The following is a 25,489-nucleotide window of genomic DNA, read 5'->3' on the forward strand; positions in this document are numbered from 1 at the left end:
TTTTGCAAACGCAATGAAGGACCATATTATGATGGTAAAAGTAAAGAAAGAAGTCAATAAGCATTCAGATGGGAGATTTTGTTCCATAAGAGACAAAAAGTGGGCAATCCTGGAAATTGTCCAAAATGTTCAGTTCTAAAAGATAAATGAAGCAGCAATAGTAGAGCTTTAAAAGAAAAAGACAGTAATCCCCAAGTGCTCCCCCTAGCCAAGGGGATGTCCTGTAAAAGCCACAGTCGGTGGGTGGGAGTTCAGATGTAACATAGGTACAAAACTACCGTTTTCCAAACAAACTATTTGAAGATATAGATATCTAATAATGATAAAAGATTAGTCAAAAGTCAGAATTTAAAGACAAAAAACCACATTTGGAAAGGTCTTATGATAAGTAACTAAACCAAATAAACATCTAGGAAGAAGATTAAATGATAAATTTAAATGTAGTGAGAGCCAAAATATATTAAAGAAGTGCTTTTCCTTTGAAACTAATGATGGGTCTTACTGAAAATTGATGCAAATTAATCATAGATTAAATTTTAATAAAATGGGAAGGGGGAAATGAGGAAAAATAAAAGTACCAAATTTCTCATTCATATTCAGTAAAGGGGAGTGAAATATTATTGTTGTGATACTGTGTGATATTTTATTAGTTCAGTAGAGTTAAAATGTCTGGTAAGAGTGAAGATCAACATTGTAGCCCTTAGGAAAATGGAAATTGAGGGAAATATTGTCTACCATAAATTGCCAGAAATATACAACATCATCTTACGTTGAGTGTAGTAGTTAGCCAGTATTAGAACAAGGTTTAAGAAAAAAATTTGTAAACCACTATGGAACTTCCATAAATGCCCCTATAGCTAGCTGCATTGAAGGTACTAGCTCCTGGTTTCTAACCATTCTACTCCTTTTCATGTATTATGCTGCACCTCCCTCCCATAAATAGAAAAACACATCCTAAAATTCATGAAAATTCCATGAATCTTAAGGGACCCAAAACGACCTTGAAAAGAAGAATAAATTTGGAGGCCTCACACTTCCTAATTTCAAAACTTACTACAAAGCTACAGTAATCAAAACAGTGTGATCCTGACATAAAGGCATAGACCAAATGGAACAGCATAGAGAGCCCAGAAATAAACGCACATGTGTGTGGTAAAATGATCTTTGATAAGAGTGCCAAGACCACACAAGGGGGAAAAGATATTCTCTTCAACAAATAGTGCTGAGAAAACTAGGCATCCAAATGCAAAAGAATGAAGTTGGGCCCTTAACTTACAACATATACAAAAATTAACTAAAAATGGATTGAAGTCTGATAAAAGGCCTAAAACTATTAAAATCCTAGAAAAAAAACACAGCAGGAAAGCTTCATGGTATTCGCTTTGGCAATGATTTCTCAGATATGACACCAAAAGTACAGGCAACCAAAGAAAACGTAGGTAAACTGGACTTTATCAAAATTTAAAACTTTTGGGCATCAAAGGACACTATCAAGAGAATGAAAAGACAACCCATAGGATGGGAGAAAATATTTGCAAATCATCTATGTGATAAGTGTAATATTCAGAATACATAAAGAACTCCTACAACTCAGCAATGAACAACCAATTCAAAAGTGAACAAAAGACCTGAAGAGACATTTCTGCAAAGAAGATATACCAATAAGCACATGAAAAGATGCTCAACTGCCACTAATATCTAGGAAAATGCAAATCAAAACCACAATGAGAATTCACTTCAGATTCATTAGGATGGCTATTATAAAACAAAAACAAAAACAGAAAATAACAAGTATTAGTGAGGATGTGAAGGAATTGGAACCCTCATGAATTGTTGGTGAAAATATCAAATGGTCTGGCCTCTGTGGAAAACAGTTGGGTAGTTCCTCAAAAAGTTAAACACAGAATGACTGTGTGATTCAACAATTCTACTCCTAGGTTATATACAAATAACTGAAATCGGGGACTCAACCAAATACTTGTACACCAATGTTCACAATAGCATTATTTACAATAACCAAAAGGTAGAAACAACTCTTTCAACAGATAAATGAAATGTGGTAAATACACACAATGGAATATTATTCATCAATTAAAAGAAATGAAATTCTGATACATGCTAAAACATAGGTAAACCTTTAAAACATTATGCTAGGTGAAATAAGCCAAAAACAAAAGGACAAATAGTGTATCCACTTATATATGAGGTACTCTGAAAAAACAAATTTATAGGGGCAGAAAGTAGAATAAAGGTTACCAGGGATTAGGGGAATAGGGAACTGTTTAATGGTTACAGAGTTTGGTTTGGGATGATGCAAAAGTTCTGGAAATGAATAGTGGTGATGGTTGCACAGTGATGTGAATGTACTTAATGCCACTTAATTGTACACTTAAAGATGGTAGAAAATGGTAAGTTTTATGTTACGTATATTATACCACAATAAAAAAGTAATACATCTCCCTTTTTTTCAACAAAAAAAGCAATAAAACATCATAATTAGCCTAGTAGAATTTCAGCCACACTCTACATTAACACATCTGATTTTCCAAACCAAAAATGAGCAGTTATAAAATCACCTGTCAATTAATTTCTAATTTAAAAAAAGAACTATTACAGGCCTGGAAGGGAAAATACAAACTGCAGTATGTTCACTTTAAAAAATGACTATCACTATTTTTTCCAAACCACTAACCTCAAACAAAACATGCTAAAATTTACTAAGAATAAATCAAGCAAAAGATTATTTTCAGAAGTGGAATAAGCTGCTGTTCCAGTGTACCTTCTTTCAAATTTTCACTTGAAAATAAATTGTACTAACACTTCACATTATTAAGCTGTAAGAAACTATGCTCTCTCTTCAAAATAGCTAATAGAAAAAGATGTGACTTGTCATAATATTTGGTAAAAAAAATAAAAATAGAAATAAGTTCCAAATATTTAATATTCAGAATCTTTAAAATACTGTTGTAAAAATTGCTGTTGCTTTAGAAGAACTTACTGGGTTTAAAATCACTCACAGTTTATTGACAGATTTAATCTTTAACCCAGGGCACAAAGGCAAATGTATATAGTTATGTCTCTAAATGTTTGTGCAGAGTAAAATTTAATTTACTCTTTGTGGCACTGTATCACCAGCCTCACCCCAAAATATAGCAGAATCTAGTTTGTGTTGTTTAAAATGATAAAATGTTAAACTAACCTTCGACCAATGATTGTTGGTACCTACCAACTGCAGAGTTGGTATTTTAGGCATGAGCAAACCTCATTTAACTTAAAATACTCATAATTAGACTAAATTATCCGGTTCCAGAGTCTGCACACTTGTCCGCAATGTTACTTCTATATTGCTACTAAGGTTTTTTCCTCTTTTGTCAGAATAGATGTACACTGACCGATTATGTGGTTTTTGTTCTTTTAATTATCAGTGGGTAAAGAATGTAATGGGAAACTCATAAGGAAAACATCAACTTTGCTCCAAGAGGGGTCATCAGTTTTTTGCTTAATCCAAAGAAATGTTGCAAAGACATGTGAAAACTTTAAAAGGCAAAGCCAAAGTCTACATGCCCTAAACATGCCATCTCTATCCTGGAAATGGTTTATCGCTTTTACAATTAATCCATTGCTTTTGGTAATTGAAATAGGAAGATAAAATTTCATGAAACAGTGAACATGTGAGACCTATGTTCACTGACTTTTTAAACTTCTTTCCTAAAAATATCTCCCCCTTATGTCACATTCTGTGAAAACCAACTGATTCTTCAAAAGGTGACCATCTTAAAACTAGATAATGTCTAATTTACGTATTCCAACTACTTTGTATCTACAGAAATTTCACCAAACGACATGTAAAGATATCTATTCTCATGATAGCCCTGTAAAGCAGCATTTCATATGAAGGTGCAGAGAAATTCAAAAGGTTAATAACTTTAGAAATGTTAAGTAACATTACCATAGATTAAGACATTGGTCTAGCAAGCACTATCTTAGTTTCTTAATATCCTGTGTAATATTCTACCGTCATATATCACTAACTCAATTTAGCACAACAATCATTAATGATTAAAATCAATTAAAATTCATAAAGAATTTTGTGGTATACACTGTGTAAATGAATTACATTATATAGAGATACTTCAGAGCAGTTTATTAAATAGACCTTTCAATTCTACCTGCTCTGCCAGTGATAGGCTTTTTAATAAGCAATTAATTTTATCTAGGTAACAGTGGTTAGATATTTCCCAATTCCATTGGCCAGCTACTTTATTATATATACAATCTAACATATAATACATATTTTGTTGCAAAAGAATGACAAGTATTGGTTAAATGAAGAGCAATTTGCCAGTTTGCACCTTTCTTGCTGATACAAAGTTTGATTCTAATTTGTTGTATGCTTCTGTTAATGAAACTATTTAAAATAACTATTAAAGTCTATAACATTAACATAATGGATACATTCTCCTAGAATCTCAAAAGAGGTGGGTTTTTTTTAATGTTAATTTGAGGCTTTGTAACACATGCCATTCACAGAGAGTTGTTTTCTTTTTTTAATTTCTAATGGGAACACTTTATACTTTCAATGAGTTCTGTAATCTAAACCAATCTCTACAACTGTGCTAACACGAAGGGGTCATACAAATTCAGAAAAGGTGGAAACTTCAAGTTTTGTTTTTCTTTTCAATGGCACAAATACGCTTCTGAAAGCAACAGAACCACAAATCTGACACAACACCAGCTGCATACAGTTAATTGGGTGACCAACTAAAGACAGCTCCCCAGATAGCTTTGCCCTGAATATTTTGGTATTTCGTCCACCCCCAACTCAGAAGCATACAAATGGTTATACTACTCTCTGATTCCTCAGAACAGAACCAAAGGACAGCCTCTCTCAAAAGCCATATAAGCTCTGTGCAGGACCACTATCATTCTGGGATACTGATGCAAGACCATATGTATGGTCATGAATAAATTCATTCTTCAAAGTATAATGTGCTCAGAAACAGATGAGTCCATTTACCTTTTTCAAATATGGCTAAGAGAAATTAAAATGAAATACAATAAATATCATAAAGCTTTCTACCTAGGAAAAAATTAACAATATATTGGGAACTGGCAAAATAAGTTCTTCTAGAGTCTGAAGAGATGATGTAAAAGAGTCCTTTAAGGCAATGAGGTACTTGAGCTTCAGGGTAAACAGGGAGAAACACTCTGTAGAAGAAAACGTTATAATAAAGTTTCACATTTTCAATTCCTATTTCTCCTGCGAAGCTGAAGAATATAGCTTTCACACTCTAGTCCAATCATATTATAGAAAGACTTCTGCTTATGAGATATCATCTCACACCAGTCAGAATGGCCATCATCAAAAAATCTAGAAACAGTAAATGCTGGAGAGGGTGTGGACAAAAGGGAACACTCTTGCACTGCTGGTAGAATGTGAATTGGTACAGCCACTATGGAGAACAGTACGGAGGTTCCTTAAAAATCTAAAAATAGAACTACCATATGACCCAGCAATCCCACTACTGGGCATATACCCTGAGAAAACCATAATTCAAAAAGAGTCATGTACCAAAATGTTCATTGCAGCTCTATTTACAATATCCAGGAGATGGAAACAACCTAAGTGTCCATCATCGGATGAATGGATAAAGAAGATGTGGCACATATATACAATGGAATATTACTCAGCCATAAAAAGCAACGAAATTGAGCTATCTGTAATGAGGTGGATGGACCTAGAGTCTGTCATACAGAGTGAAGTAAGTCAGAAAGAGAAAGACAGATACAGTATGCTAACACATATTTATGGAATTTAAGAAAAAAGAAAAATGTCATGAAGAACCTAGGGGTAAGGCAGGAATAAAGACACAGACCTACTAGAGAATGGACTTGAGGATATGAGGAGGGGGAAGGGTAAGCTGTGACAAAGTGAGAGAGTGGCATGGACATATATACGCTACCAAACGTAAAACAGATAGCTAGTGGGAAGCAGTTGCATAGCACAGGGAGATCAGCTCGGTGCTCTGTGACCACCTGGAGGGGTGGGATAGGGAGGGTGGGAGGGAGGGAGACGCAAGAGGGAAGAGATATGGGAACATATGTATATGTATAACTGATTCGCTTTGTTATAAAGCAGAAACTAACACACCATTGTAAAGCAATTATACTCCAATAAAGATGTAAAAAAAAAAAAAAAAAGGAAAGAAGAGGTCAGTCCAGAATAAAAAGAAAGGTACCTTTCATAATAAAAAGAAAGGTAACCAGGGTACCTGGGTTTACCTTTGCTTTGCGAAAGCGGTAGAGCACCAGCATGCTCACGCAGTCGAGCAGCACACACAGGGCTTGGAAGGAGATGATAGCAAGTCGCAAGTACTTATCCTCCTGGACAAAGCAGGGGCTGTCATCAGCACAGTAGGGGCAGCCCTCCCTGCAGGGCAGGCAGACATGGGCTTCTTCTGACACATCCTTCGCATTTCCTGCAAAATGGTGATCCGGACCCCTTCCTGAAAGTTCCAAATAAAACCAGTGTCATTGCACCTCTGAGGTAGGTGAGACTGAGTACAGAGTCAAAACACATCCTCACGTCTTCATTCCTTTTCCCTCTTATTAAAGACCTTTCATCAATCTTCTTGCTAGAGGAGAGAGTTACTTTGTCTTTAGACTCAAACAAAATTCTTTTTATCCTTTTGATTAGAAAAAAAACTGTCATTCAGACTAATTCAGGAAAACTAGCAAAAATGGAACTAAAACTCCTCAGAGGCAAGGAACAGTTTTCTAAGTCTTTTATTTCACTATCTACCACTCACCAATGGAAACTCCCTACAGCACAAATAATATTCCATAAATATTTGTTAAGGGATTAACAGAAGGAAGGATAAGAAAGTTGTGTCATTCTTGTACCAAGTAAATATACACAACACTTTGGAAACTTCTTGACCTAGATGGCACAGAACCCAAAATAAGACTCTGATTGCTCCTTAATCCAGCAGGGATCTCGTCTACCAAGTTCATTAGGTCTAAATTGGATAAAATGGTACTTAATCGACAGTTGTTCAGTGCGCAATTGCCTGATGAGGATGCATCATTTGCCCAGAATACAATCCATACTTACAGGCTCTCACGTAATTTCCCACTCTGCACACCTATAGGACATTTCCACACTATAATCTAACTGCTGCTACTGATCTCCCTTTAACTTTAGATTCTTCTGTCTCAGTTATCAAACTTAACATAGCTCTGAAGCCCAAGAGGTAAGAATTCTCTTTAAATGTTGAGTTGAGTTTAGCATTGATAAATATCTAATTAATAATACATACTTTAAAAAAAAAACCCAAACCTATTTCTAACCCTGACCTCAACATGAAAGATATTAGTAAATATATACCCAGTTTAGTATATAATACAACCATACAGCTCAGTATATAACATAACTTTGACTGAGGAATTTGGGAAAGAAGTTATTCTGGTTAACACCATTTTAATAACACAAAGTCTAACAGAAAATCTTTATTACTTTCATCTCTTGTTGAAGGTTCACAGCCTTTCTAAGATATATTTTTGTCTTCATTCCTTCCTTAATAAATACAATAGCAAACATAATTGAATATTTCTTTGTTGATTCAGGATACACTGCTGTTTAAGAGTCTTCATTCTGTTACACACTGAAAAGCATATGAATTTCAGTGTCCAGCAGACATGGTTCCCATCCCTAGACAGCTCTGAAACATTAGGCAACTCACCCTACCACTTCGGGTCTTACTTTATTTATATATGAAATATGAATTGCTGTGGGGATTAAATGAGATAGTGTATGTAAATCACAGTGCCTTGCTTTCTCTTCTCCAAATATGGGAGACGCAAAGAGGAATTAGGAATCCACTGGTGTCTTAAAGAAAGGCACTACTGATCAAAAACAAGGAAGTTACAAGAAACAGCTGAGATATGAAGGGAGTCAGTGGGAATGACAAGCTCCATTGCAGATAAGTTAAATTTGACATCCAATTCATTGTGCAGGAGAAATATACAATAAGAAATGAGAAATAATACAAGAATGGAGTGTGGGAGAAGAATCAGTGTCCGTGAAAGAACTTACAGAGAACTCTGGGAGTAGATAAGGTATTGATCAGGAACTGCAAAGAGGAAGAAGTTAAATAGGTAGAAGTTTTCACAATGTCAGAGAAGAAAACTGGAATTTACTGGAACATGCTGGAATGTGATCAGAGAGGATGCCTGAGGAAAGACTATGAGGTTTAATGATTATTTCATCCTTCACTGACATTTAAGACAGTAGTTTCTGGAGAGTGGTAGAGATTGAAATTAGGTTGTCAGGGCTTAAGGAATAAATATGTAATAAAATAGAATACTGTTTCAGTAAATGTTCCATTGAATACAAAAGGCAAGAAAAGCTCATGGTTAATAGGTATAATAATAATGGGGTCAAAAAAAAGGATTTTGGTTTTGTGTTTTGTTTTCTTCCATTACAGGTGAGATCTGAACATAGCTATAGTCAGCAAAAGGAGGCACTGGAAATTAAAAAAAGATTGAGAAGATTGGTAAAGACTTGAGAAGTTAGGATTGGAGGTAATCAAGAGCATAGTTGGGGAAATTAACTCTAATAATTGATGTCACTTCTTTTAACACTAGAAAGTAGAGGTATATTAAAGATATTTTAAGTATTTTTTATAGAGAGGAGGAATCAGTTCAAAATCATTTTGATGTACTGAAGAAAGAAAATGTGGAAGCTAATCTTGTAAAGTCTTATACTTCTTAACAGCTCAGGTAAGAATATGTGTGAAGGTGGCCAGTTTTGAGTATGAAGACATGAAAGATTAAGGCAGCAGTTAAACACAAGATGACCAGTTGGATCACCTGGCAGAAAATGAACCCAGTCTGAATAAGATGGTATGATCTACTGGGAAATCTAGTCAAGAGAGTTTTTTTATTTTCTACAATTTTCAGTAGCACAGAAACGAATGGGGAGGATAAAGCAGCCGAGGGGAGAAAATAAAGAGGATTGTGACAATGGCATTGCTGGGGAGAAGGAAACCCAATACGAGGCTGTGAAACGGAGCTGCTGCCTTTACTCCCTCAGGGTAGCCAGTGCTCAGTCTTCCAGGGGCGTCCTGCGTACGAGTCAATCTAAGGGATTAAACAGGAAAACATTTTCCATCATCAACCTTACTCATTGGTCAAGGGTGGCCACCAGAGTCATTAATTTCCACACATTTCTGGGTTACGGACTCATGAGCCCAGAGCAGGTTCCTGCACCCTGAAAAATTACTTCAGTGGTGCCCACAGCAGAACAGAAAGTCAGAAGTATGGTCTGAGGTGCCAGTCTGAGGCAAAGAGTAGTACAAACGTACTTATGCAAAGCTGTTCAAAGCTTTCAGAATATAGTCACGGCAATGGCTAGAGTAAGAGGTAGGGCTAAGCGGCATGAGAAAGGGTGAAAAACAGGTATGTAATATAGATACAAACGAGGAATAACAGGCACACAAATCAAAATCTATGAAGTATGAAAACCTAGGTTACTAAGAAAACAATGAATTAACAAACTCTTGAGTAAAAAGTGGAGAGTCGTATAGGTGAAGCCAGAAAGAGTCACTGTACTGAGAAAGATTAAGAAAATTGTCAAGGATTCAGATGATCTGATGAGGCTGACAAAAATGTCAAGGGCTCTAAGAACAGATGTGGGAGACAGAGGTCAGGATTTCCCCTTCGGGCCAAGATGGAAGAATGGGGATTGAATTTACTTTTTCATCAGAAATGATGAAAAAACGGGCAAAATATTTAAAAAGTAATGGTTTTACAGACACTGGACATTTGTAACAAAGGACGGTGATTCCTAACAAGTGCAAACACTCTGCAAATAAACCAACTACCATAAACAGAACCACAACAAAAGTTAAAGCAGTAAAGAAAAAGTATGTACAGAAAATCTTTGTTTTATGAAATAGTCCTTCTGAACCCAACAGGTAGCTAAAATCTGAGGTACATCCAGAGTTTGTGATACAGGACACACACACACAAAAGATGGCTTCTAAGTGCCAAAGTCATACAGAATACAATTTGAATGGTGTCCCCTAGATTTGAAGAACATGCTGACCATAAGCTGGACTTAGAGAGGTCAGCAAGCCTAGGACTAGTAGATCTCACAGACAACTCTAATTACGTTGTTAAACACTTTCCTACATGTTTACAAAGCAAATTACTCTGCAGAAGTAGTTTATTCTTGCCTGTGGTCCTTTTCTTTCCTTTACAATACATGTCTAATCCGTTTCCTAAAGATAGTAGACAATGCAATGAATTACTCCCAGTTTAAACTATCACATTTAAAGAGTAGAACCCGGGGAATTCCCTGGTGGTCCAGTGGTTAGGAGTCTGCGTTTCCACTGCAGGAGGCACAGGTTCCATCCCCGTTCAAGGAACTAAGATCTCGCATGCCATATGGCACAGCCAAAATAAAAAATAAATTAAATTATATTTAAAAAAATAATGAGTAGAACTCTCTCCAGTTCCCTATTATACAGATTGTAACCAAATCACAGTATGGTGAGATGCTCTAATAAACTAGGCTGATCAAACTATCCAAAGCTCAATGAGCTTTAAGTCATCACCAAAGGAAAAACCTTAATTTCGTGTTAGGAAAAAACAAAAGGCAAAACAGTTTCTCTTCTCAGACTTTGCCAAATTCAACAACTGATATTTTTAGAGTATTGTCAAAGACCCATAAGGCATTCTGCAACACTCTAAACATTTGGGTTTAGTTATTTGTTTCCTTTTCATAAGACATATCCAAGGATTAAAAAAGAAAAAAAATTTCTCCTGCAATTAAAAATGGAGTACATTCTCTGTGAAATTTATTTTGTGTATATTAAATGTATATAATTAAATTCAATATATATATATTTTTTTAATTAGACTCTCTTTTCTTTCCTTCTTTCTTTTACTAGAAAATCTTATTCCTAAATCAGACTTATATACCATTTCTGCATATGAGAGAAAGATACACATTTCTTTCACTAATCCAATTTTGTGGCACATCTATCTTTTTCCTAGTTATGGCCCCCTCTACATTGGCATATTTTCTTGCGCATAAACCAAGGTTCTTTCATAGCGATCACAATATCCCCCAATTCTGATTTACTGGAGAGACTGTTACTTGTTTAGATTCAACCTGTTGAAGCAGAGAATGGGAGGTGGAATTCAGGAACACTAAGAATCTCAGACAGTCTGTTGTCCAAATGCAACTACCCTGCCCCATTATTCTCTTCACCATTATTCTCTATCACCTCGAGCTCCACACCAACACAGAGAACTTTTCACACCTGATCCACTCAGTCTCTGTTCACTTCCCTTCCTGCTGCTCCAAGCCGTTATGACTATCTTTAATTGCCTGTGTCCCTCTGCTGTGCTTACTGCTAGAGTTCCACACATCCATATGCTGAACCCAAATAAACTGTGAACTCTCTAAAGTAAGACTATGGTTTTATATTTTTATTTCCCAACCTAGATTAAAAGACCCAGCGTATACTGGGCTATAAAATACGATCATGAGTACAGGACATACCACAGAGAAGCCCATTATCTTCCTCAGGTAGGACTGAAATAATAGCTAATGGGTATCATGTCTACTGAAATAGTAATAGCTAGATTCAGGGTTGTAAACTGACGTAATTCCAAACAATTCTATATTTCCTGATACAGGTAATACTAAGTTATGTTGGTTAAATGAGTGTTTCAATATTCACGGATAAAAAGCAATTTGTTAGAAGACAAATTATGATAACATCTTATCCTCTGTGCTCAAAATAATCACAAGATCAACTCACAAACGTCAAACAGTGAAGTGCTGCCATGAGAAACTTCCTCTCTAATAATTGCCTTCACTTTATTTGATTATGAAAAATCATGAGATTCTATAAGGGACACAAAGTGTTAAAATGGAGAGAAAGCAAAACTGAAAGTCAGAGATTCGATTTCTAAAGCTCAAAAAAGCTAAAATTAAGGATAGAGCTTTTTACATTTAACTGTTTCCTGTAGGACACAAAGCATGATTAAATAATCTTCTGGTTCCAAAAATATTTTATTAATTTAGGCTGAAGTTCTCTACCTAGAACAAGAGAATACATGCAATTGTAGAAATCACACTACTACTAGATAATAATAATGGGCTTTTTGTTAATCTACTGAATGGCACTTTAAGTTTATGATGGTTTAAAATTTTAAGTTCCTAGAGAACAGGACTGTGATTTATATACCTCTTTATATACTCAGCACCGAACACAGTAATTTATACATACTGGATAGTCAGGAAATAATTGATAATGATAAAAGTGATCTCTCAAAAGAATAAATTAATCGACCTGTAATACGAATGTATAGTTGAAAATAACATTCAACTCAAATCTTTGTGTTCTCAAACCAGTTATGCATAAAAATTATATTTTTCAAGATGCTAGACATAAACTAGAAAGATACATTAAGAATATAAGCTATTACTTAATATTACTGTTTAGAAATCATCTTGGATGATAATTTGATTCTGAGCAACTTGAAACATCCTCCATGCATCCTCCAGAATCCCAATCTGCTTTTCTAAGGCTTAAAAACAAAGTTGATACTTGGAACTTTCAGATGAAGCAAATACTTCCTGAAGACAAATGGCAAATATGAAGAGCTATTAACTTGGGCAATAGGAGGTTTTCAGTTCATTATATGGGTGATCAAATACGCTGCCTTGAGCAAAACTATAGATGGCATAGGGAGAAGGTTACAGTAGCTCCACAGGAGCACTGGTGAATCTAAAACATTCACCTGTAAACAGGAGACCATCAAGATAAATTGTGACAATTCGTAAACAGTATGTTAACCTATTTGCTTACCTTAATTTTTTTACATTGACATCAGAAAAACATATAACCTCTGGACATTTATACCAAGTTTTAGAAAAATTATATATAGAGAGACTATTGTATAAAAACTATAAATTTGGGCTTCCCTGGTGGCGTGGTGGTTGCAAGTCTGCCTGCCGATGCAGGGGACGCGGGTTTGTGCCCCGGTCTGGGAGGATCCCGCGTGCCGCAGAGCGGCTGGGCCCGTGAGCCATGGCCGCTGAGCCTGCGCGTCCGGAGCCTGTGCTCCGCAACGGGAGAGGCCACAGCAGTGAGAGGCCCGCGTACCGCAAAAAAAAAAAAAAACTATAAAGAATTAAATGACCAATAGATTTTCAAATGCCTTTTAAATTCTACTTTTCTATACATTCCAAAGTTTCTTTAATGTGTATATAATTTTTTAATAAAAACGAAATATTTAAAACCAGGACCCTCTAGATAGCAGTGAGCAACGAAGTAAATTTTGCTCAAAATCCCAAAGGCCTAATTAACAAACCAATGCTACAATTACTGAAAACTTTTAGACCTCTGAAATTGTGAAAATTCTATTTTTGTAGCTTTTAATTTGATATAATTTGAAATGCACAGAATAGCTGCAAGAAATCCGTATAAATGGATTAAAAAGATGTGGCACATATACACAGTGGAATATTATTCAGCCATGAGAAAATAGGATATCCTGCCATTTGTTTCGACATGGATGGACCTTGAGTACGTTATGCTGAGCAAGGTAAGTCAGATAGGGAAAGGCAAGTACTATATGATATCACTAATAGAGAATCATACGTGGAATCTAAAAAAGTCAAACCTGTAAAACACAGAGAGTAAAATGGTAGTTACCAGCTATAGGAGGTGGCGTGTTAAAATTGATGGTGTTTAAAACTACAAACTTGTAAGGAGTAGTAAATAAGCCATAGAGATCTGATGCACAGTACAGTGAATACAGACAATAATATTGTACTATAATGATGTAATGTGATAAATATTGCTTCAATGGCAGTCATATTACAATATATAAATGTATCAAAGTAACACACTGTATACCTTAAATTTACAAAATGTAACAAATTTATCAAATATAAAAAAGAAATCCTATATATTTCTTACCCTGATTCACTAATTATTTACATTCCACAGCATTTACTTTATCATTCATATGTTCTCAATATAAAACTGATGTTTAAAAATGTATATGTATACTATTTTTTTCTGAACCATTTGAGATATTGTATCTCTCTACCTATAAACACTTCAGCTTGTATGTCCTGAGAAAAGAGCATTCTCATACAAATGCACATTACAATGATCAAAGTTGGGAACCTTAATACTGATGAAATTTTTTTTAATGAATAATCCATATTAAAATTTCATCAATTCTCAGAGTCACGTCCTTTGTAGCTATTATCTATCCAGGATGAAATCCAGGATCATGCATTACATTTAGGTGCCACATCTCTAGTCTCTGATCTGAAACACGATTAAATAAAAAAGTATTTTTTCTAGTCTCCCAAAACACTTTTCTGATCAGTTTGCAAATTTTGCTGAGTTTTATAAGGTTTTTGTTTTACAAACTATGATCAGCATATTTTTAAGAATGTACCATACAGCAAACATACAGCTGTTGAAAAATAATGTATATTAGGGCTTCCCTGGTGGTGCAGTGGTTGAGAGTCCACCTGCCGATGCAGGGGACACGGGTTCGTGCCCCGGTCCGGGAAGATCCCACATGCTGCGGAGCGGCTGGGCCCGTGAGTAATGGCCGCTGAGTCTGCGCGTCCAGAGCCTGTGCTCCGCAGCAGGAGAGGCCACAACAGTGAGAGGCCCGCGTACCGCCAAAAAAAAAAAAAGTTTATTAAATGCATATAATAAATACTAAATTATATATCTGTATGTTACTGTTGGCTACATTTTTTACATGAAATAATAAAGTGCAATACTTTACATCATTAAATCAGGAAATAAAGATTATTTCTTAGTGAGTCCTTCATTTTTATGCTGTTCTTTTAAATTCTGTGCTGCTTATGATATTCTAATAAGATTAGGACAGTTAACACTATTAGCAATGCCTTTCTAAATATGTCACCCCATTTGGGGATTTTTTTAAAACTTCTATTGAAATAAATTAGACAATTCAAAATAACCCAAAAAATGAGGAGATACAGTTTTAAATAATGTGCTTAGACATCCTATCTTATGAAATCTGAATTTCAGTTAACAGTGCTATCATTCCCATAGACAATGGACTTGAGGACATGGGGAGGGGGAACGGTAAGCTGGGACAAAGTGAGAGAGTAGCATTGACATATATACACTACCAAATATAAAACAGATAGCTAGTTGGAAGCAGCTGCATCGCAAGGGGATATCAGCTCCGTGGTTTGTGACCACTTAGAGGGGTGGAATAGGGAGGATGGGAGGGAGGTGCAAGAGGGAGGGGATGTGGGGATATATGTATACATATAGCTGATTCTCTTTTTTATACAGCAGAAAGTAACATTGTAAAGCAATTATACTCCAATAAAGATGTTTTTTTAAAAAAATAGTGCTGTCATTCCTACCTAGCCACACCTGTTTCCACAAAAAAGCTCAGCAAAGAATAAACTGCATTACCCATTAATTAAAAGTTGTCCTTATACATAATATTAAGTAGAAATATCTTAAACATTTTCCTTTAACAAGGTAATACCATCCTTTTCCTTTGAAGGGAACTGCAAACGGAATTAGAAGGTAACATTAGAAAACTCATGTGGCAAAATTCTATTTGAATGCCGGCTGCCAAAAAAAAAAAAAAATCACATTGTGTATACATTGAGAAATTTCATTTGTCATAAAAATCCAAGTGGTAATTTCAGTCACTGCTGATGAAACACTAAAACTTTTCAGAAGTTTTCTTAAAATACTAGTTTTTAAAAATTTTTCTGAAGATTTAACAAATGAACAAACTAAAGGAAAACTTCTCTCCTGCTGCTCCTCCTCTATTTTTTTTATAGAAAAAAAATACATCTTTCTTAATCTCTTAGATTGATACCCCCTGGGAATAAATTATAGAAGTGTCAAACTGGTACATCAAAATGTATTTACCTTTTTTACAACTTGTGCACATATTTCAAAATGTACCCCAGAAAGTTTTCTTCCTATATTTTATGGAAGAAAAACACTGAGTTTCTGATTTAGAAAAGAATGAGGAATGAATTTGAGGGGGGAGGTGGATTGAAGCAGAAATGATATATTTCAGGTCTTCATAGTATAAATATTATGTAGAAATATCACTATTGTATTAAGGGTTTTGCTGATTAAGACACTTAAGTGCCAGAAGTATAAACTTGTGTTTTCACAATAGTAAAAACACAACATTTGGACATTTGAGTATCTGGATAGAAACCATACCTCCCCTTGAAAGCCTGTTAAACCTTAAAGCTCTTACATTTGACCTAATTTACTAATATTGGACAGTGAGTTATATTTTACTCAAGATTGCCCTCATTTGTTGTTTGCGGGTATTGCAATATGTGCTGGGAAGATGATGGGTCTGTCCTAGCTTAGAAACCTCGCTTTTTTACTCACTTCTTTTTCTCCAGTTCTAAACAATGTCTAGCACAGAGGCAGTGCCCAGTAATATTTTTGACAGATGGATTTTCAGACACATAAACCAATCAACGAACCAGCTGATCAGAGGTCCCTTCTTGGAGGTGTTGTGGCCCTCAGTGCTAGGAACTGGTTCAGGCAAAAGAAGCTTAGAGCTTGGATCTTTGCAAGACCAGTCCCATGTGTCTATATGTCACAGACCCCCCTTCTTTCCATTCAACAGGCATGAGAGAAAAAGATAAGTCACAGACAATGAACATAACTCAGCTGGAAGTAACAAAGAATCAAGTCAGACAATGAGGGTTCAGCATTAGCTCTCCATACAAATAATGCTCATCTGACATCATTATTAGGGTAAACATCTTCTTCTTTTCCAAACACATATCTGATTTTTCTTTAGAACTGGAGGGAACGTATTCATCAATCAATGTTTGGAGTTAAAATGCTGCAATGAGCTAACCATGGGAAGATATATTTGTTCATTATTTCATCTGTTTAAGATGATGAAGTAATCTGCCTCCCGTCTCCAGCTTGATAAAATCACATCCAAAAATTAAGTGGAAATAGGTACATGCACATGAGTAGCTCCAATACACTCAGGAGATTTCTGTGCATATTTGGTTCAACATGTATAATATTCATGAGGAAAGAACAGTTAGCAAACTGTGGTTATGCTCACACTGTTGTCCAAAAAGACCGCTACTGTTAGGACAGGAATACATATTTGCATATCCTAAAATCAGGAGTAGCTAATATACTTTCATGCACTTATATCATGAATGGCTAGCTGTAACAATAAGCTCAAAATGAAGCCCAGTGCAAAAATTTTTTAATTTATATTTCCTCACTATGAATATAGTCAATCTTTCCCTGTATTTCTATATGCTTACATATACATCTTATATTCACTTTTCTATTGTCTTCTAGATTTTTATTTCTTATAAGTAACTGTAGTAGTATTTTTCTTTGGACAAAAATACCACCTTAGATAGATCTTGGAACAATTCTGATCTGAATTATAAAATTATTAAACACAAATGGATTTTTTTTTCTTTTTTTGCCTATGGACTATTTATTCAATCTCAACAACACCCAATACATAAGTACTATAAATAAAAAGACTAAATTCTCCATATTCACTTTATTATAATAATCACTATAATTTGGGGGATATCATGTTATCTCAACTACTCCTCATAACTACCAAGGGCATAGATTTCACTCTTCCTGATGTATGAATAAGGGGAGAGTCTCAGAATATATGAGAAACTTCCCAAGTCTCCTGTGAGTAAGTGGAGATAAGACTCAAATCCATCTGTCTGACTCAAAGGCCATCCTCATACAAAGAGCCTGCTAGATTATAAATTGTCTAAGTCAGCAATCATTTGCAATTATGAACAGTTTCCTCTAGAAAAAACATATGGCCTACTGTGAACACTGGAATGAATGCCGAGTGGGAACCAAACATACTGAGTGTACTGGTTTTCTATTACAAATTACCACAAATTTGGTACCTTAAAACAACACAAATCTATACTGCTTCTTACATGAAATATAATACACAGTTGACCCTTGAACAACACAGGTTTGAACTGTGTAGGTTCACTTACACGTGCATTTTTCTCACTGCACATGTACTACAGTACTACATGATCCATGGTCGGCTGAATCAATGTATGTGGAACCACAGATAAGGAAGGCCGACTATAAAGTTATACACAGATTTTCAACTTCACAGGGGCCAGTGCCCCTAACCCTGTGTGGTTCAAGAGTCAACTACAGTTATATTCATTCTGATATTTCTATAGCTCAGAAGTCTGATATGGGTCTCACTGGGTTATCACCAAGGTGTGAGCAGGGCTGCATTTTCTTCTGGAGAGTCCAGGAGAGACGTTATTTCCTCGCCTTTTCCAGCTTCTTGAGGCCACCTCCATTCCTTGGCTTGTGGACCCTTTCCTCCATCTTCAAAGACAGTGATGTAGCATTTCTCAAGCGTCCCTCCTTGTGTCCTTACATCTGTCTCTAACTACCACTGGGAATGGTTCTCTGCGTTTCAGGACTCACGTGATTAGGCTGGACCCACCTGGAGAATCGAGGATAATCTCCCCATCTCAATGTTTGTAATTTAATCACATCTGAGAAGTTCCTTTTTGCCACGTGAAGTACCATTTTCACAGGTTGTGAAAACTGGAACATGCACATCTTTTGGGGTTTACGGGGCACTATTCCGCTTACTACAATGAGCTAATGTATGAATAATTGACAGTCCAATTCCCCTGCCAGAGGTTTTTTAAGACTTGGGGGAAGTTGACTGTTAACACAAGTGAGTCTCTAATTAGCAGTCTAATAATGTAAACAAATAAAAAGAATGAAACACCTAAGGGAAAATCTAACAAAGTAAAATTTCAGCTGGTAGGGGAGAAGGAAGACTTTGAGTGGACTGAGTATTATATCTCATAGCGAGGCCCATTTTAAGGATAAAGCTGAAAAACTCTGGGACTTGAAAATGTGTTCCTCAGCTGGGAAGTGGAGCAAATACTAGACGGAAGGGATGAAAATGGGCAGAATATCTGAGGAAAGGGGTAAGCAGAATAAATACAAGCTTTCCAATAGTTATCATAAAAGTAACAATATTTTTGAGCATTTAATACGTGCCAATTACTATGATTAGAACTTTATATTCATTACATCACTGAATCCTTATTTATTCTATAAAGCAGATGGTGTTATCCCAATTTTATATATGGCATAAATGAAGTTTAGGTTAGTTAAATAATTTAGCACAGTGCAAGTAAGTAATGGAGCCAGGATTCAAACCTAAATTAGACTTATTCCAAAGACTATGCTCTTAATTATTGTATTAAACTATGGTAGAAATACAGCTCTGAGATCGGCAACCAGGGAAACCCAACATGGTATGGAGTGTTCCAATAACTGAAAAGAACTAGTTAAAGACAAACGAGGTAAATGAAATAGTCAATAGTCCAAGAAGATTGGCGGCACTGGGAACTCTTCCACTGGCAAATAACCCTATCTGCCAGACATTTAGTGCCTGGACTCCAATCCCTATAAACAGGACTAATGAAAGAAGATGTAAAAACTGAAAATTAGGCAAATGACAGACAAAAGTATAGGCCCAGGCAGTTAGATGGAGAATTTTGCTACTACAACTGAAGTGATTAGAACCAGGTCACAAGGCTTAAGTAAGACCAAGAGCAAAAGTAATGATGTTAATTATGAGAATATGATGTTGAAGCTCTTTTAGTCCATTCCAAGTTTGGGATTAGACTAGAGACTGGACTTAGTCTGCAAAAAGCCAAATATCTCCAGCTCTACATTCATGAAACAGAAGAGGAATGGGGAGTGTGAGGCCCAAGTGCAACACAAAGATGTGTATCCCAGAGACAGGTTAGCCTTGCTGAGCAGTTTGCTTGGAGCTCAGCATCCCTATACTGTACCTGATTTCAAAGAGTTTTCCATTTCTTTCTTCTGAGACTACACATTTTTTAAATCTCTGCTTTTGGGGGGCCTTTTTTTTTTTTTTTTTAATTTTTTTTTTTTTGCAGTACGCAGGCCTCTCAATGCTGTGGCCTCTCCTGCCGCGGAGCACAGGCTCCGGACGCACAGGCCCAGCGGCCATGGCTCACGGGCCCAGCCGCTCCGCGGCACGCGGGATCCTCCCAGACCTGGGCACGAACCCGCGCCCCCTGCATCGGCAGGCAGACCCTCAACCACTGCACCACCAGGGAAGCCCGGGGGTGCGTTTTTTCCCCCACCATCAACAGAGTTGGCAAAGCAGGGATTGTCATTTTTAGATGTGGGTCATTTGTTAGATGGGTTTATCTGGAAATGCATGTGAGCTGAAGTTGATCCAAAAGGCAAGAGAGGTAAGACTGAGAGAGAGGCTGGTAATGTGTCCCATGAAAGAGAAAGGAGATTGTACTGAAGACAGAGTTCAAACTGTGACAGATGGATTTGAGGAAGATGAGCTTGTCATAAGCTCGTATTTCAACAACCTGGAAGTGAACAACCTGGATTTGAAGAGACAGTTACACATCAGTACTTGGCGATTCTGAAATCCTGCTGCTATCCAGATGTCAGATCCTATTAGCTCTCCTATGACCACCAATCTAAAGAGATGCCAGGAACACAGTCTCTGGGCTGTCAGCACAGTTTTAAATCAAGTCATCTGAACGTATCTTTGTTGTTCTTTACAAGCTTTTTGTTTACTGTGGGCCTAGGTCTAAATAAAGATTTTTAAATCACTTCATATTTTAACAGGATTTTTAACAGTCACACTGACATTTTCTCTAAGAGATCAACACCACATCTTAGCTCCTCTCTCCAAATGGGATACAAGACTATATGTGGGAATTTCAGGTCTTTTTCTAGATTCACAGCTATAAATAAGTAAATTTTACCTTTGAGAGGCATCCCTTTCTGTTTTCTATATCCCACTTTCCCTATCAAGCAACTGATTTCCTCCTGTTGCCTTTAACTCCCAAGTCTTCTTTGTATTGTCCTTCTCAATGCAGCACTGGTTGTTACAGACTTTTGCTGTCCCATCTTCCTTCTGATCTATGTAGAATTCATTCTCTAAGAATTCTAGTTTAAAAAATTGGTTATCCTAATATAATAAAGTATGTGAGACAAAGTGCTAAATACCAATGGTACTTAAGGAGTCACTCTGTACATGTATCACTGATGTGTGTTTATATACGTGTTTGCTTATTCACTTATTTAACTATATCTATGAACACTTATTATGTGCCATGTACTATGCTAGCTGTTTTGCATTACATTATCTCATTTATTGGGTCTTCGATGCTTTCTTTACCTTTGGCCCAAGGGATACATGTAGTCATTCCTTACTTCACAGAAACCACCTCAAGAATATATGAAAACGACTACCCATATGAATTGCCTGGCTACTATGATTAAAAACTTAACACATTAAAACAGAGGTATGTAGTAAAATTCTAATAGTAAACCAAATTTTTTTTTAAATGTTTGGCTAGCCCTTGGTAGAATACCCTACTGAGCTTTAACTCCTGGTCCTTAGGACAAGGAATGAATACTGTTAGATTTTCATGCAACCTGGCAAGGCCATCAGGAAAGACATTTTTGGTCAAAGAGCACTTTACTGACTTCAAATTATAACATGTAGCTAGCTTTCTCTTCTGTCATTGAGGCAGGCCAGTTCTAGCTACGTATGTGCTGAGGTCAAAGCTGAATCACAGGTATGCCCAAATATAGCTCATCTTTCTGAAAACTGTGGCCTCCTTTCCACAGCTGCTGTGTGTACAACACACGAGTTATTAGCCTTATGCAGAGAAGCGGCCCCTTCTTAGACAGAGTAGGTCCAGTGAAAAGCACTGGCTTTTAAAATAAGGAGGAAAGTAGGAGTATGCAAATTAAATAAAGATAAGTTGTTAAAGGTTAACTAGTTTCTCCTGGTGGTGTTATAAGCAAATGGCATAGTCATTCTCTAGTTCTACAATATTTAAATGTTTTATTTCAGTCACATAGTGGGAGCTGAGAACAAATGTGGGTAAACCAGATACAAAATACCTTCACAGAACATAAGCTAAAACCTATTCCCTTAATCCTTCAGTGTTGAATCATATGTTATGTCTGGACCATAAATATGAAGAATGCCAAAGTAGCTGGGCTATTGCCATGATCTTGTACACACACACACACACACACACACACACACATCATATCCATGCTGAAAATATGTTACCGTCATTGCTATTGTATTAGTTTTCTATTGCTGTGTAATAACTTATTGGAAACCTAGGGCTGAAAACACCTATCATTACATCCCAGTTTCTGTTGATCAGAGGTCTGGCACAGTGAAGCTGGGCTCTCTGCTCAGGGTCTCACTAGATTAAAACCAAGGTTTTGGCTAGGCTATATTCTCATCTGGAGCTTCCAAATGTATTCACACTGTTGGAAGAACCTATAGATCTTTGCATTTATACAGCTGAGGTTCCTGTTTTCTTGCTGGCTGCCTTAGCTCTTAGGGGCCACCCTCAGGTCCTAGCCACATGGCCCTCTCACAACAAGCTAATTTATTTCTTCAAAGCTGGCACTAGAATCTCTCTCCAGTCTGCTACTATGGGAAGGAGTCATTTAATGCAATATGATCACTTGAGCAACTATACCATCACCTTTGCTACATAACATAGCCTAGCAAGGGAGTGAGTACCTCGTTGTATTCACAGATGCCACCCACACTTAAGGGGAGGAGATCTGTACAGCACATATGGGAGCAGAATCTTGGAGGCCATCTTGGAGGCCTACAACAACTATTACTCAGAACAAGGGCTGAACCCTGTGAATTATATGACTGAGGAGAGAGCAAAATGTTACTTCCAGAACCTAGAAGTCAAGTGTAAACTGTCTCAAGATGAAGAACAGTGCTTTCCAAGAAAAAAAGAAGAAAAAAATCCATAAATGTCTACCAAGTTTCCCAGAGGAAGACACTCAGGTCTAAATTTCACTGTATACTTTGAACTACGCCCAGTAGAGATGCAAATTCCTATATAGACCGATAATAAGGCTGACAAAGATTTATGGATGACTACCTAAATGATACCTGTACCTCAGTTTTGGCAACGCCAAACCCTGTACCTCCTTTCTCCACTACATTCCTTCTTGTTATACCCAATAGCTGGCTACAAGCCAACGTGGCAACACTGCATTCTCTAGAGGTAGAGTAAAAAAAATCAATATTCAAATAGTAACTTTGTCATTTTCTGGAGTAAGATTAAAACAACCAGGTCAGCAAGTTTTGATTCTGCAATACCTGCATACCTCAGAGATATTGTGGGTTTGATTACAGACCACTGCAATAAAGTGAAATCGCAATAAAGCAAGTCACATGAATTTTTTTGGTTTCCCACTGCATATAAAAGTCATGCTTACAGCATTCTGCAGTCTATTAAGTGTACAATATCACTATGTCTAAAAAACCAATATACAGACCTTAATTTAAAAACACTTTATTCATAAAAAAGTGCTAATCATCATCTGACAACACAGGGTTGCCACAAACCTTCAATTTGTAAAAAAGCACAATATCTTTGATGCATAACAAAGCAAAGCACGATAAAATGAGGTATGCCTGTATATCTCCTGTATAATCACCTCCCCTTGAATTATGGTGGACCTGTAAGTATGATGAGATAGGCTTTCCTTTGATAAAGTGACATTACATGGCAAAGTGATGGGATAGTCATTCCCATGACTGATATAATGATTATATTATATAAGACTCCATCTGAACAGACCGTGGATATTTTCTTGGTAGCCTTGAAAAGTAAGGGTCACATGAGTAGGCCTTGAGGAGACTTCTAGGAGCTGAGAGTAAGCCCCGGTTGGCGGCTAGCAATAAAATGGGGACCTCACACGTACAGTTGAAAGGAACCTAATTCTGTCAATGACCTGAATGAACTTGAAAGAAGTCCCTGAGCCTCAGATCAGATCACATCACAGACGACCCCTTGATTTTGGCTCCGTGAGACCCTGTGCAGAGGAACCAGCTAACCCCTGACTGAAAAGCTAATCAGTTGAAACTGTGTGATAATATGATTGTGTTGCCTTAAGGTGTAACTCTGTGGCACTTCTTCATGCAGCATAGAGACCTAACATATAAACAAATTGAAACATAAATAAAATAAGCAAACTAGCAAAATTAGCTTTAGGAATTTTCTGCAGCAACACCTCTTAGTAACTGAATCCCAACTGGTCTCACTGAGTAGCTACAGTATTTCCAGGCATTTAAAATGTATTGAAAACAAAAATATACCTTAAAAAACCCCCACATTTTTTGGTGGTACTCCAGAGGATTGGAGATGACAAACTAAAGCAAAAACTCCTTAAGTGATGAAAGAATGCCAAACCAGTGGGGATTTAATCATCTAACTCCAACAAGGTTAAAAGAAAATCTAAATAATTAATTATGATAGATATTATGTGTATTCACATATATGCACAGAAGCAAAGGGCACTTACTCTGAAAGCTGTTCACTGAGAAGACTCGAGGATGATAGAATCCTGCTTTGCAAATGCACTGATAGGCTCCAAGCACGAATCCTAGGCCCTTAATCGGCATACACTATGAGAAAGAAAAGACAGCAGTACCGTTGATCATAGTTTACTTCACAGTATAAAGACTCACAGATATCCATCATTGCAAATGGTAACAGAGAGACCACATTTTCCAGAAATAAAATATCTCATTTTTGAACTTTATTTTAGGTTTGTTTGCCAACAGACATTTTTTTAAGTAGTTTTCTTTCTAAATATACGCCATTACAGCTGCAGTTGCCATACATCTTTAACTCATTCAGTTGCCATAGGAAGTAATTATAGACAGTTCTTTTTAATGCCTCACGTATCATCTTATTGCCGTAAGAGATATTTCTTAAGCCTATAAGAATATTTTTAAAAGTGATTCCATGCGAAATATTTCCACCAAAGCAAAGGTAGGTAGGTAGATGGACAAACAGATACATAGAATTTAAGATGTGGAAATTGCCTTTAAGAATTAAATATTCATCAAATTTCATCCTCGGATTAAAAAATACAAATTGATGGAATAACAAAACAAGTAAACTTTAAAGTGTAATTTAGAAGAGGAAAAAAAGATAAATTAATGATCTGAAGTGCTCTTTACCTAAAATCTGTTTCATAGATAAATATTCTACATGTACATAAACATGAAGAAAAGTAATGATTGGCTTTCCAAATATATCACACCAATAGACATGATGGACATCCCAAAAGCTTATTATTGGCGTCTTTCAAGAATATCACTGAACCCTAGCAAAATTCAGTTTAACATACTTCATTTCTTTTTTTTTTTTAACATCTTTATTGGAGTATAATTGCTTTACAATGGTGTGTTAGTTTCTGCTTTATAACAAAGTGAATCAGCTATACATATACATATATCCCCATATCTCCTCCCTCTTGCGTCTCCCTCCCACTCTCCCTAT

At 36.4% G+C, this 25,489-nt stretch overlaps 1 protein-coding gene across 1 annotated transcript in view; it reads right to left on the reverse strand.

Annotated features, from left to right (window-relative positions):
• Positions 1-25,489, reverse strand: part of GPR158 (G protein-coupled receptor 158) — a 300,753-nt gene that overhangs the window by 139,445 nt on the left and 135,819 nt on the right. The window contains exons 3-4 of the mRNA XM_024766198.1: positions 24,504-24,606; positions 6,283-6,506 (exon numbers count right to left, since the gene is read on the reverse strand). Of these exons, the coding sequence (XP_024621966.1) occupies positions 6,283-6,506; positions 24,504-24,606 (327 nt within the window). The remainder of the gene's footprint in view (positions 1-6,282; positions 6,507-24,503; positions 24,607-25,489) is intronic.

This window comes from Neophocaena asiaeorientalis, unplaced genomic scaffold (genome assembly GCF_003031525.2).
Source record: "Neophocaena asiaeorientalis asiaeorientalis breed wild unplaced genomic scaffold, Neophocaena_asiaeorientalis_V1.1 scaffold217, whole genome shotgun sequence".
NCBI classification, from domain to species: Eukaryota; Metazoa; Chordata; class Mammalia; order Artiodactyla; family Phocoenidae; genus Neophocaena; species Neophocaena asiaeorientalis.